The 13971-nt window shown below is 51.4% G+C and overlaps 1 protein-coding gene across 1 annotated transcript in view; it reads left to right on the forward strand.

Annotated features, from left to right (window-relative positions):
* The window catches only part of LOC118236618 (TNF receptor-associated factor 4-like), a 36170-nt gene extending 23300 nt beyond the window's left edge, over nucleotides 1–12870 (forward strand). Inside the window, exons 2-7 of the mRNA XM_035435127.1 lie at nucleotides 4964–5015; nucleotides 7282–7386; nucleotides 7713–7874; nucleotides 9162–9323; nucleotides 10283–10438; nucleotides 12183–12870. Of these exons, the coding sequence (XP_035291018.1) occupies nucleotides 4964–5015; nucleotides 7282–7386; nucleotides 7713–7874; nucleotides 9162–9323; nucleotides 10283–10438; nucleotides 12183–12818 (1273 nt within the window). The 3' untranslated portion in view covers nucleotides 12819–12870. The remainder of the gene's footprint in view (nucleotides 1–4963; nucleotides 5016–7281; nucleotides 7387–7712; nucleotides 7875–9161; nucleotides 9324–10282; nucleotides 10439–12182) is intronic.
* The last annotated feature ends 1101 nt before the right edge of the window (nucleotides 12871–13971 follow it).

Below are 13971 nucleotides of genomic sequence, written 5' to 3' on the forward strand. Positions count from 1 at the left end.
AGGGCTGCAGGACGGATCTAGATAAGTGGCAAAGGTTTAGCGCAGAGAGACAGAGACCTTGGGAACAGAAAGAAGGAGACGGTGAAAAGAACAGAAGTGATGTTAAAGGCACAGGCATGGACCGTACGCATACTGAGTGAGGTTTATGTGAAACCTTGGTACTCACAGCAAGACCCATAGTCTGTTTCTAATGTATGGATGTACTGCAGACATTTTACTGTTTGAGGCCGGTGCTGAAACCATGCCTGTCTGAGGCCTTCTTCCATCTCAGTGTTAGCATTGGAAAAATCCTCTGGCTGTGTTATTTCACTTTGGGTAAGTGTGTTTAATTCGTCTGGGCTCTAGGCCAGAATACTATGGAAGCTGGGTTTGACCAAAATAGTTGCCGTCTGGCCCTGGTCAGTTTGCAGCAGCACGGCTGACCTACAGTGAAGGTGGGTCAGTGGAGACGTGGCTTATGTGCAATCATCCAGTACTGCACTCGCACATATTTAGGACTCACAATCAACGATAATCTGAGCCAGGCTTGGATCTGCCTCCTTATGCCCAACCCCCCCACTTCAGGAGTTATTAATAAAGTGACATTGCATTATTGTGGCATCTTCAATGTCAGTGTGGAAATTGAAGCCCCTTTAATCTGCGCTTGGGGTTTGGGGGGGCTGTTGTGGGTTGGGGAGGGGGGTGCGGGGGAAAGAGCTGATGAAGCGTAAGCCATTTTGCCCACGTGGGAGGTCTGCCCCTAATTAGCGCTAAGCAGATTTGGCCGATCGTCTGACCTGGATGGCGGTCCGACGCAGACGATACGGCGCGGCGCAGCGCCTCGGGGGGGCCCCTCGGGCGCGTGCGGTTAGCGGCCGGGCCCCTCCGCCGGTCCCGCGGGCACAAGGAGGGCAGTGGGCCTCGTGACGTCTGCGGAGCTCGCCGACACAGAAAGGCTGGCAGAGACTCTCCCCTGAGGCCTTCCAGGGGTAATAGTAACCGCGCTCATCAGCCGTTGTAGCGTTTCTGCCCCACCGCCCTAATGGGCCCCAGCGGTCTTTCCCATAGACTATACCTCAGCGCTCCCCGCCTCTCTGACTCTGTACACTCACCTCTGTCAGGAGGAAGTGGGTGATTTGGCCTTGCAGTAGTCTGCTCATTGTTTGTTTACTTGGACAGACTTTCGTCCAGTTGAACTTCTCTTCCAGTAGGGTTGATGGAGAAATGCAGGGCAAATCTATACGATCAAGGACTGTGAAACCTAAAGGGCATAACAATAACGTACAATGGCAGCAAAACCATAACAAAGGCAGTTCACGGAAATGGCGGGAGCGCTGGATTCTCATTGGTTTGCTGTGCTCGCCATTCGACTGCGTACCAAGCCTCTGTGAGGTGTCTTTGGTGCCGTCACGCTGATTGTTGTGAAGAAATTGAGAGGAAGGCGTCGATTTGGAGACTGCAACTTGGGGGGGGGGGGGGCGGGGGGGTGTCAAAGGTCACCCCCCGGGTCTGGAACAACTGCCTTTTACAGCCAACAAACGTACAGCTTTTATTGTGTTCTACCCCCGCCCTGCTCTTTTCTCCCCTTATGCACTCGTTTTTTGCCTTTTATATGAGGATGTCACAATAGGGTGAAGGGTATCGGTGAGCCAGCATGGGAGGGGGGAGGGAAACGTGTCGGGTCGTGTTATTAACGCTGTGCTAACCAGCCGGGACTGCGTCTGCGGGAGGGAGCTGAGTCACCCCCCGGCAATCCGTAAGTGAGACTGACAGACGGGGCGCTCCCCCCCCCGATGTCCCCGTCGTCCTGGAGATCACTCCGTCTGCCCCTCCTCAGGGTCTGGGAGCTCGTAAGGGAATCCTACGAGCCAAGGAGCCGTCAAAACATGGGCGTGCGTCTTTCTCTATGCAAATAGACTGTGTGTAGTAGCCATATTAGTCACATTAACAGTATAATTTTTGTATAACGTAACGTTGTGTTGCTTGAATGGGGCAGGTTTCAAGGAATCCAACTTTCGGTTTAGTGCTTTATCAGAAGGAAATGGGTTTTTTCCGTTGCTATCATGTCAACATCTTAACGACTATATCAGTTTTGTAATGCTTCGGTCCTGGAGCATTCAGTCACGTTGGCTCGACCGGTTTTTAGCCTTTCTGGTTCCTGCTAAGGAAGTGACATCGCCAGCAATTCTCTGTTTCTGTTTGGCCGTCCGGCCTGCTTTTCAAGGGGACAGGATAGTGGAGCCGGGATAGTGGAGCTCAGCTCATGTGACTGGTCACATGCTCCTCTGCTGTACCTGACTGTGCGTTCCTGCCGATTAAGAGGTCGGGGATGTAAATGGGAGCTCTGTGGTCCCTCTGCCTGTGGGGGTAGCGCTGGCCTCCTTCCACATTCACCAGCCTTTGATTTCGCTAATCTATTTATGGAGTTTGGGCAGAGAGGTCAGCCATTGTCCTTCGCTGAAATCCCTACCCAGAACCCCCCCCTCCTTACACACAGAAGGCTGTCAGGCTCATGGGATGAAACTGAAAACCAGTTATTCCTGTTTTCTTGGAACCGGAGAGCAGTAACTAATTTGCATGCAGTTATTTTGGTCACACATATACACACACAATAAAACACACAGGCACACACACACACACACACAGGCCATTGTGAAAGCACTGAAAAGCAGAGCTTTTGCAGCTACCTGGTTACGGTTGGAGTTTTTGGCCTAAGGCTTTTGTGTCATCAGACTAAGCCCCCCCCCCCCCCCCCCCCACCAGTCCCAAAAGCCACAGCAGCGTAACACACGCGGGCATCTCTCTCTTCCAGAGCCGTTCTCTCTGTCTCTGTCCTTGTTCTGTCTGTACCTTTTTTGCACGGTCTGTCTCTGACTGACCCCCTCACTCCACCCCCTCCTGCAAACCCACAGTGTACCAGCAGCTCCAGCCTCATCCATTATTTACCTTGGTTAATATTTCACGACAGCATCCATGTTCCAGACGCGCTCCGCTTTGCTGCTGGGGGCCGGGGGGGGGGGGGGGGGGGGGGTGTTCTTCCAGTCTGCATCCCCTTGGCCTGGGGCTTCACCCTTGTGATGTCGGGAGAAAGGGGGAATCTGACAGTAAAGGACCCTGTGTAAAAAAGGACCCTGTGTACCCCCCCGTCCCAGCAGCCTTTGTCTGGTCTGCGGAGCCGAGCGCTCGGGGGCAGATACGTGCTGTGAACGAGGCCTCTGAGCCGGACTCTCCATTGATCTCCTCCCTCTCCTCTGTATGGGGGTCAGCTGTTACCCTCCAAACAAACAATTGGGATATTTATTGTTTTTTTTTTTTTTTAAAAGGGAGGCTGAAGACCTTCTTAGACATCTGATATGAGCTTAGGTTTCCAGTACTTAAGAATCATTAAAATATTATTCATTGTTTTGGAGTAAATGAGGTGACCTATAACACAGGAAATGCCCTAACATATGGGTCATTAATTATGCACGTGCCCTCGTTTTAGGGCAAGGTGTAATACTGAGTACAAAAAAACATTTTCACGTCATTAATATTGTATATCATGTTAAATACATAGAATAATCGCCGTTATTGTTTTCTTTTGTGTTGGTTTGTGCAGATTGTGGTCTCCAATGGACTATTTGTAGTGCTGTAGCGCTATTTGTGGCTATGAAAGCAGAGATTCTTAGTCATCCAAATGAAAAAAATGTGTTGATATTATAAATACATATGGATATACATTCTACTAAAATATACGCCTACATGCAGGCCTTCAACGCGATTTCAAGCCATTTTAACTGCCTGGATCCTCTTCATTTGCCTGTTTCCCCAAAGTTGCAGACATATTTCCTTGCAAGTCAGTGGAATTTACGGCATGTCAAAACAGCGTTGTGTGCGATCTGTGCGCAGTTATGAGATCTGTATCGCTCACTACGTGTCCGTGGCAGTGAAAAGCCCGTTGTTCTTTGGTTAGTGAAATTAAAAGAGGGGTAGGAACAGTGATAGCAGATTCACTGACGGCTTGTGCTCCTTGCGTTAAGATTTATCTGCTCGCTTTTCTATGTTGCTTGGGATAAGCTTTTGCTAAATCCCATAATATCACCGTGGCAACTCACGCGCCGTCTGTTTTACGGTCTCATGGCCGTAGTGCCAGTTATAGCGTTTTGCGTTCAGAAGTCAGAAGGGATCTTTGAAGAGCGTAAAACACTGCTGGAAAAAAACAGGGGAAAAAAATTGTTTTGGTGTCCTTAATCCACTTTGGTGAGAGAACGAGATCTGCTGTCGTGCGGCAGACGAGAGGGGATATCTGGGGAGCCGCTGGCCTCGACAGACAGCCCCGCCGCTCCCGCGGACAAATAAGAAATCAATGCTTTCAGAGCAAGTGCAGAGAACATTAACCAAACCGCCACGCTCTTTGAAAGATAGCTGCAGTCCAGTTAGCGCTGCCTTTTTCCGCTCGCTCTTTAGAGAACGAGAGGAAGAGAGAGAGGGAGAGAAAGAGGGGGGGAGAGAAAAGTGGAGGGTAAGAGAGAGAAAGGGTAAGAGAGAGAGACAGGTAGATAGAGAGCCTTTTATCTATCGATGATGGCAGAACCAGGTTGGCTGTCTTTTTCTTTTTCCAATTGTAAAAGCTGTAATTGTGGAAATAAATTCATAGACAAGGTGAGGGGAGAGGAAAGGGCAGAAGTGTTAGAGCCAATGGCCCAGAAAAAGTCATCTAGTCAGCGGAGCAGGATGGGCCTGGTTTATGAGGAGGAGGTGGAGTTCCCCTCCACTCAGAGTTGTTGGATAAACTGCCGCTGGTTAGAAGGGGCTCCGGGTGAACACGTTCCCCCTAAACACCCTTTACCCCCTGATGATCAATTTTAATGCCCATCGCAATTATTTTTGAGGCGTTGTTTGCAGGAGTGAACTGAATCCAGCCTGTGCTGGTGCTTTGACTGCAGCGTTATTCCTACATTGGCTGCTATAAGTAATGTATCTTCTCCCTGTTCTGTTTTTGCAGTGAGGGGGTCTTTAAGTGTCCAGAGGACCAGTTGCCCTTGGACTATGCCAAGGTAAGAACAGCGGAAGGAGGCCTGCTCTCCTACCTGCGTCTGTGTGTCACGCACACATACACACACACACACACACACACACACACACACACACCCTCACCCTCACCCGCTTCCCCCGTCTCCCACCTACACTTCCTGCCCTCGTGTCCGTCAGCGCGGTCGGCCAGCAGGTGTTTAAGAAAGCACCGCAGTAGTATTGCCATCTCATGAGGACTCCCATTGATACTGCTTGGCACCGCATTTATTCAGGAAGTCCGCCCCCACGCGCAAACCCCCCTACCCTGGAGACCGGAGCTTTCATCTCCGGACGTGTCCCACAACCCCTAACTGTGTGGACCCCCCTCCCCCCCCCCGCTCCGAGCTTCTCCGCAGCTCCAGATGTCCGCTTTTCCTGCCCCGCACACGAGCGCGCTCAGATCGAGCTCCTCCCCCCGAGCCTCCACCCCCGCCCTCAGAACACCGCTAATTAAGCAGCACCCGGGAACAGACCCGCTGTGGGCTGGGCGCGGGGGAAGCCTGGGCGAGAGTGGGGGGGGGGGTGACTCAACCCGAGATGACAAAGCCAGAAAGACAGCGCTGGAGCCAAGCAGTCAGAGAGCATTTGTACACGCTGTGTACACGCAGCTGTTTATTTCCCCTTCTGAAATTTGGCTGCTAATACGGAACGAAGGCCGGGTCTTTCCTACCTCCCCTCGCTGGAAAAACCGAAAAACTGACTAGCGTGTGCCGCATGCAGCTTAGCAGAACAAATCAAAGCCTCTCTCAGATCTTCGATGACTTCATTACAGGCGCAAATACCGCAGGAGCATTAGGCTGATCTGCTAACGACAGAGTGGCTCCGTCCTGCAGTCACGTCCCCTGGGCCGCTGGATGTGTGCTCTACTCCATGTGGTTTAATACTCAGCTGCTCCAGAAAAGGACTCCCGAGTCACTGCGGTTAAACTCTTTGGCTTGTTTTCCATCTTTGCTCCTAAACCTGATTTTGGGAGGGAAGAGGGGGGGAAAAAATGCGGAAAACAGGCTGACTGCCTGCGTTCGGAATGAAGCTGCATTTTTGTGAACGCGCTCACGGTGGTGGTGGTGGTGAAAGAACGGGGGTTTGTAGCATAATCTGTCACGATCATTACGTTAGTATGCACCTCAGGTCTAACGTCTGCTCGATGAAAGGTTTGGAGCCTTCATGCCATCTGCATGTTTGAACTGCAGGCACTGTACTCGTGTTTACAGTAATCAGAACTTTCGGTTTTGGTCTGAGGTCAGTAATTTGTGGCCTTGTAATGCAAATGAATTCTCCCCGGTCTAGTTTGTTTGCTCACATAGGCTTACGCATAATTTCAGAGAGGAATTACCTGTTTGTGTTCTTCAGTTGTGTGCTATCAATTTATTCACACATTCAGTCCTTCCATTTTGCTTTTAGTACCAAGGTCAATATTTGGCACCCACTCTACGCTGTGTTAGAGAAGTGTATTGCTGGGGTATACTGTGAAGTACTTGGTGAAAATTCATGTAAAATGTGCTATATAAATACAATTTGGTTGATTTCTCGATTCTTTATTAGTTATTAGTTGTGGTACAATGATTATTGTTGTTATTTTGTTTTAATGTTAGTGAGCGCCAATAACATTAAATGTCAAAAAACATGAAAAAACATAGGACCCCTCGGCACAGAGAGACTCACAGGCTAACAGTGCTGTTCCTCACAGAGACTCACAGGCTAACAGTGCTGTTCCTCACAGAGAGACTCTGAGGCTAACAGTGCTGTTCCTCACAGAGAGACTCACAGGCTAACAGTGCTGTTCCTCACAGAGAGACTCACAGGCTAACAGTGCTGTTCCTCACAGAGAGACTCACAGGCTAACAGTGTTGTTCCTCACAGAGAGACTCACAGGCTAACAGTGCTGTTCCTCACAGAGAGACTCACAGGCTAACAGTGCTGTTCCTCACAGAGACTCACAGGCTAACAGTGCTGTTCCTCACAGAGAGACTCTGAGGCTAACAGTGCTGTTCCTCACAGAGAGACCCTCAGGCTAACAGTGTTGTTCCTCACAGAGAGACCCTCAGGCTAACAGTGTTGTTCCTCACAGAGAGACCCTCAGGCTAACAGTGCTGTTCCTCACAGAGACTCACAGGCTAACAGTGCTGTTCCTCACAGAGAGACTCTGAGGCTAACAGTGCTGTTCCTCACAGAGAGACCCTCAGGCTAACAGTGTTGTTCCTCACAGAGAGACAGAAGCTAACCTGCTGTCTCCATCACTGTCCCCTGCAGATCTACCCTGACCCAGAGCTGGAGCAGCAGATCCTGTTGCTGGCCATCCGCTGCATCCACAGCGAGGAGGGCTGCCGCTGGACGGGCCAGATGAAGCAGCTGCAGGTACTGCTCCGTGCCCGGCAGCACGCTGTGGGCTAGAGGGCGTGAGGATGACAATGTGGGCTAGCTGGGTTTTCCTTCAGCGTTGCCACCCCAGCCATCCGTGCTGGTCTAGTGTGTCCTCAGGCTTGTTTCCATTGATTCTATGCTTTGGACCAGCAGGCTAGGAATTGTGCCATTGCTGGCCTGGATATCTTTTCTACCCATGATCCCTTGTATTGTTGAGTATGATTGTCTGTCAGTCATATGTTTCCTGTGTTCGTGGTGTGGTCTCTGAGTTTCTCTCTCTCTCTCTCTCTCTCTCTCACTCTCTCTCCTCTCTTTTCCAGGGCCACTTCTCCACCTGCGCCTTCAACGTCATCCCCTGCCCCAACCGCTGCTCGGCCAAGCTGACGCGCCGCGACCTGCCCGACCACCTTCAGTACGACTGCGTCAAGCGCAAGGTCAAATGCGAGTTCTGCGGCAACGAGTTCACGGGCGAGGCCTACGAGGTGAGCGCCGGCGTCGCCCGTCACCGCGCCGGCAAAGCCGGAAGGGGGCCGACACCGCTACGCGTTTAAGCAGACCCGTGTATCCTGAGCGACTCAGAAAAGTGCTCACACCAGGGTTCAGGCAACAAGCGGAACAGATGCCAAACCATCCAGACTGGTAACAGTTGCCAGAACATTTCCTTACAAAATAACGTTAAGCGCCCTATTCGCTGCAAGAGGGGAGATTTAAGATGTATACTCTACGTATAATGATAGATGTAGAGTAGATATGCCGATAATAAATGCGATGAGTACAGCGTTAGCTGAGCCAAGATGCAGAGTAAGCAGGTGTGTTTTTAGTCTTCGGCCGAAGAGAGAGAGCAGCTCCACCGTCCTGACTTCAGCAGGACGTGCTGTTGGTAATAACGTTTTAAAAATATCGAGAGTAGCCCGTGTGCTTAATCCAACACGGCCATTCAGCCTGTGGGAGAGTCGCCCAGCACGACGGGCGGGCTAATTCAGTGGCCTTTTGGTTACTGAGGTGTATCTATCGCGGGAGCAGTGAGTGAGAGAGAGGGAGGAGGCTGGGAGCCAGTGTCTCACCCACAGCACTCTTTTGTGTCTCAGCTTGCTGCTGTAATCACGTGCAGGCCTTCAGGGCTCTGGCAGTAATGAGGAAACTCAGCAGGCCCACTGCTGCACGCTCTTAGGAAAAAGCTGCCTCCGGCCACAAGCCTTTTCATGTATATAAATGATGTGGCGCATAGCGTAAATGCAGCAGTCTTTAATGCTGTGTATGATCTTGTTAATGCATTATAATCTGTTGTTTTATGTGCATGGTGCATGTGTTCTGGAGGCAAACAGTTTATGCACGCTGGTATATACACTGTAAAGTCAAGTAATTCGGTTTTGTCGCATAGTACATATTGTAACCTGACTTCCTGTTTTTTAGTGGCTCTCTTGTTCCATATTTTTACATTTATGGTGATTAGAGTGCTTTGCAGGGATTGAAGTGCACTGCACATTTGTAGTTGTTCTCTGCATGTGAAATGAGGAGGAAAATGTGGCAGAGGTGGATTTGATCCCTAGGATGGATTCTGACATATCCTTTACTGTGGCCCTTAACCTCAGCTGATCCACGAGAGGAACTCTTAAAGACTGAAAGATGTAGGCTTGCACTGACCCTGGTACGGGCCGTACCTCAGCTGGCCTGTCCACTTACAGTATCTCCCTCTCTCTCTCTCTCCCTCTCCCTCGCTTTCTGTCTCTCTCTTCCTCCCCCTCTCTCTCCTCATCTCTCTCTCTCAGAACCACCAGGGTATCTGCCCCCAGGAGAGTGTGTACTGTGAGAATAAGTGTGGGGCTCGTATGATGCGTAGGCTGCTGGCCCAGCACAGCGTGGCTGAGTGCCCCAAACGCACGCAGCCCTGCAAGTACTGCGGCAAGGAGTTTGTATTCGACACCATCCAGGTGAGCCCCCTGTACTCGCCCGCGTCCGCGGCCTGCCCGTGGGGGTTTCTGCGTGGGCCCGGGGGCTGTTCTTCAGCCCCGAAAATGTTTTTAATATTTCCTGTGATATCGCGGGTCCGGGCAGGGCTGGTTCTTACTCTGGCACAAAGTGTGTGTATGTGTGTCTTTGTGTGCCTGTGTGTGCATGTATGTGTGTGTAAGGGGTTCCCTCCCTCCCGTGTGGTCTTCCTCACTGTGTTCAGAACACAGGCCCTGTGGATCTGAGGTGTCAGTGTGCTGCAGTGAGAGCTCGCTTGTCTGTGCGGTGTAATAAGGAGCCAGTGTTCCCCCAGCCCTATGAAGGGTGGCATTCAGGCTCCGCAGAGACAGGTGGCACTAGGCCCGAGCCTGCCTGAACGGTGCCATTCACCACCCCGCAGCACCGTGCCAGCCTGCCGCCGCGGGCTGGCAGTGCCCCCCGCGGCAGCACCTGCATCCGGACCGCCCCGTATATACAGTACCAGGGCTCTGTGCCACCCTGCCAACACCCTTTCATTACGCTGGCTGCTTTTGCAGCCTCTCACAGGGAAGTTTTAATCCTCCACTGGCCAGTTACACACTGCCTTTATTCATCACGCTCAGCTGACACTCAGACACTGAGACGCTACTTGTGCACGCTTCTCACAGCCACTCAAAGGAAACCGGAAAGAAAGAAGGTTTTATGCGTTTTTGGTTACAAGTATACTTTACAAGTGTATCAGTTCTTGTCACTTTTGTTGCATAATATGTCTTTTGAAACTTTTGTATTTCATTTCTTAAATTGTTGTAAAAGCCCTGATTTTTTTTTCATTAGGGCATGCTGTTTGCCAAGCATGAACAGTATTTAATTGTGGATTCAAAACCGTGGTTTGGGATGCTGACTAAAAATGGAAATAAACCATTTTTGGTGCACATATTGATTCATGCGTGTCCTCCCGCAGAACCACCAGTACCACTGCCCGCGCTTCCCGGTGCAGTGCCCCAACCAGTGCGGCACGCCCAACATCGCCCGGGAGGACCTGGCCGCCCACGTGAAGGAGAGCTGCTGCAGCGCCCTGGTGCTCTGTCCCTTTAAGGACGCCGGCTGCAAACACAGGGTAAACCTCAGGCCCCACCCCCCTCTCTCTCTGTCTCCCTCTGGCTCTCTCTCCCTGTGTCTCCCTCTGTCTCTCTCTCCCTGTGTCTCCCTCTGCCATTCTCTCTCTGTCTCCCTCTGCCTCTCTCTCTCTGTCTCCCTCTGCCTCTCTCTCCCTGTGTCTCCCTCTGCCATTCTCTCTCTTTCTCCCTCTGCCTCTCTCTCTCTGTCTCCCTCTGCCTCTCTCTCCCTGTGTCTCCCTCTGCCATTCTCTCTCTTTCTCCCTCTGCCTCTCTCTCTGTCTCCCTCTGCCTCTCTCTCTCTGTCTCCCTCTGCCTCTCTCTCTCTGTCTCCCTCTGCCTCTCTCTCTCTGTCTCCTTCTGCCTCTCTCTCCCTCTGTCTCCCTCTGCCTCTCTCTCCTCTGTCTTCCCTTATCCTTTCTCCCTGTCTTTCTCTCCCTCCCTTTCATTCTCCTTCACCTCCTGCTTCTGTCTCTCTTCTCTATCTGCCCTTATCCCCTACCTTTCTCCCTCTTTTTCTCTCCTGCTCTCCTTCCTTCTTCCTTTCTTTCTCCTCACCCTCTGCCTCTTTCTTTCCACCCCCTCTCTCCTTCCCTCTCTGTATCATCCCCCCATCTTCTGGTCTCTTTCTCCTTTTTCCTCTGCCCTTCTCCCCTTGTGTCTTCCTCCCCTGTCCCTTTCTTTCTGTCTCTCTCTCGGTTTAGAAGTATCCCCTGTTTATGCAGCGCTCTGATGAATGTGTGTACACGCCAGCTTTGCTTTTTCCACTTGCTTTACTGTCTTTTGTTTCATTCCTCCCTCCCCGGCGTTTATTTTCCATGCGCTCCAAACTGTCCCGAGCCTCCCTGTAATCACGCGCGGTCACCTCCCACGCGGTGCCTGGGAGCCCAGCCTTAACCAGAAGCACACTTCCTGCCGCGGCCTCGTCCCAGAACCTTTCATGTCCACTGTAAACTCGGCTGTTGTGGAACATGTGTTTTTGCTGTTTGGTTTGCGCGATTCGCTCTCTGAGCGCCGGCCTCTTCCTGTCCCCTGTCAAAAACGGGAGGATGTGGAGGACGAGTACAATTGCAAACGTACGGAGCAGACATCCGGAATTTCACTGCATCGTCCAAGAGAACAAAAGATGGCCAGCAGCGCTGTGCCAAACATTCAGATCTTTTAATGAGCTTCTCATGGCAGATCAGTATGTTTCAGGCTCCAGAATTTGTCCTCACATCGATAAAAATGGACAAATAAGGGGCTGCTGGATAGCTAATCCTGTTAAGGCACTGTTCCAGTGTGTGGATAGGCCCCTCAATCTGATATCAACCCCTCAGGGTGAGGTACAATTAGCTCTAGCATTGCCCAACGAGTGTTTCCCTCAAGGGTAGTTTTCCTTTCTGACTTCTCGCACACCATCAACCCCCAGTGGCCGGTCAGTTAGCCACAAGTCCTCCTGTTGCGCTGCACATGAAGAGTCTTCCTCCTACTCATGTCTGTATGAGCACGACTTGTGAACATCAGGACTGGTAGTGAGCACAGCTTAGCCTTGAAGATATAAAGAACTGAAAGAGCCTAGGTGCTTACTGCCTATCCATTAGCATAGGGGCTAACTGTGTAGTGGCCCCTGCTGTGAGTGGGCTAATGCACACTTTGTTTAGGACCACAGTCTACACAAGAACACAAGCACATAGGCATAGGCATAGGCTCTCTTCCAAACTAGACAATGACAACGTTTTACTCTTTTCCCTCCATCTACGGCAGTGCCCCAAGCTGGCTATCAGCCGCCACCTGGACGACACCACCAAGTCCCACCTGACTATGATGTGCAACCTGGTGACCCGGCAGCGGCAGGAGATCCTGGAGCTCCGGCGGGAGCTGGAGGAGCTGTCCGTCAGTCAGGATGGCGTCCTCATCTGGAAGCTGGCCGACTACTCCCGCCGGCTGCAGGAGTCCAAGCTGCGCAGCAACCACGAGCTGTTCAGCCCGCCCTTCTACTCGCACCGCTACGGCTACCGGCTCCAGGTGTCGGCCTTCCTCAACGGCAACGGCAGCGGTGAGGGCACCCACCTGTCCATCTACATCCGGGTGCTGCCGGGCGAGTACGACAGCCTGCTGGAGTGGCCCTTCTCCTACAAGGTGACCTTCTCCATCCTGGACCAGAGCGACCCTTCGCTCTCCAAGCCCCAGCACATCACGGAGACCTTCAACCCCGACCCCAACTGGAAGAACTTCCAGAAGCCCAGCTCCACCGCCCGCAACTCGCTGGACGAGAGCACGCTCGGCTTTGGCTACCCCAAGTTCATCTCCCACGAGGAGATCAAGAAGAGGAACTACATCCGGGACAACGCCATCTTCCTCAAGGCCTCCATAGATATTCCCCAGAAGATCATTGCCTGAGAGGGGTGCGGTTTGTTCCACGTTCTGGAGGTCGGTGGGGGTTAGGGGGGTGGGGGAGGGTGGGAGGGTTCAGAGCAGGAAAGGACTCTTTCAGCTAGGACTGCCTTCTGACTTGTTCTTGTGGTCTCCTTGCAGCAGGTCCGTTTTTTGAGTGAGCGGGACAGGTTGTGTCAGCAGGCCGGAAAGGGAATCGCTGGCAGTCATTCTCATTTTTGAACCGTTTATTTATTTGGTCAGAAATGCAGACGTGTTTTTGGTCTGTGGGAGAGCAGCGACTTTTTTTTTTTGCTTTTTGATCTGTGACGAAAAAGCCTTGGAAATTCAGCAGTGCCTAGCAGTTTTATAAAAAAAATGTGTAAAAAAAACCCTATCATCTTCCTCAAACCCTGATCTAAAATGTGATAGGAAGACTGGGTAAAGACGGTGAGATGAGCGAATGTTTGCTGCAGAGGACGCCGTGTGTTTTGGATGTTTGGGGCCGGTTCAGATTGGAGGGAAGCTGGTGGTATACTTCAGCATGTCCCTCGAGCGGTTTTCCTCCACACAGTCGAACACAGAAGATTCCTTTGTGTTTTCAGCTGAGTGGAGGCAGAACAGGCCTTAAGACTGAACTGGCAGAAAAGATGAGTGTATTGTAGGAACTCAGGATATTGAAAGAAATTAAACACACACATATTCACATACACACGTGCACACACACACATACACACGCACACACACACACACACACACACTCACACACACACACACACACACACACACACACACGTTACACAAATCCAGTTGCCTTCTTTTAATGTGCAACTGACCTATTTCTTGCTTCCCAGAGTTGCAGTGCTCTGCATTTCTGTCCTGAGTACACGTTGCCCCCCCCTCCCCCCCCGATCATGGTTTTTCTTACCAAATCAAGAAACCTGAAACATGTATGTACCTCTCCCCTCTCGCTGCACCTTCCTGCCAGAGTCAGAGCGTTCATATGGTCTGGACTGCTGACTTAGGTCTATAAAAGGTGCTAATGGTCCCAGCCTGTCTGTGGAAACGGCAGTTCTGGGACCCCTACAGTTGGTCCTCCATGGGTACGTTTACTGAAATTAGCTGTAGCTTGTCTAATCTTCTGGGTGAGGAATGGTGGTCGTTGTGCAGAATGGCATCG

This window comes from Anguilla anguilla, chromosome 9 (assembly GCF_013347855.1).
Source record: "Anguilla anguilla isolate fAngAng1 chromosome 9, fAngAng1.pri, whole genome shotgun sequence".
NCBI classification, from domain to species: Eukaryota; Metazoa; Chordata; class Actinopteri; order Anguilliformes; family Anguillidae; genus Anguilla; species Anguilla anguilla.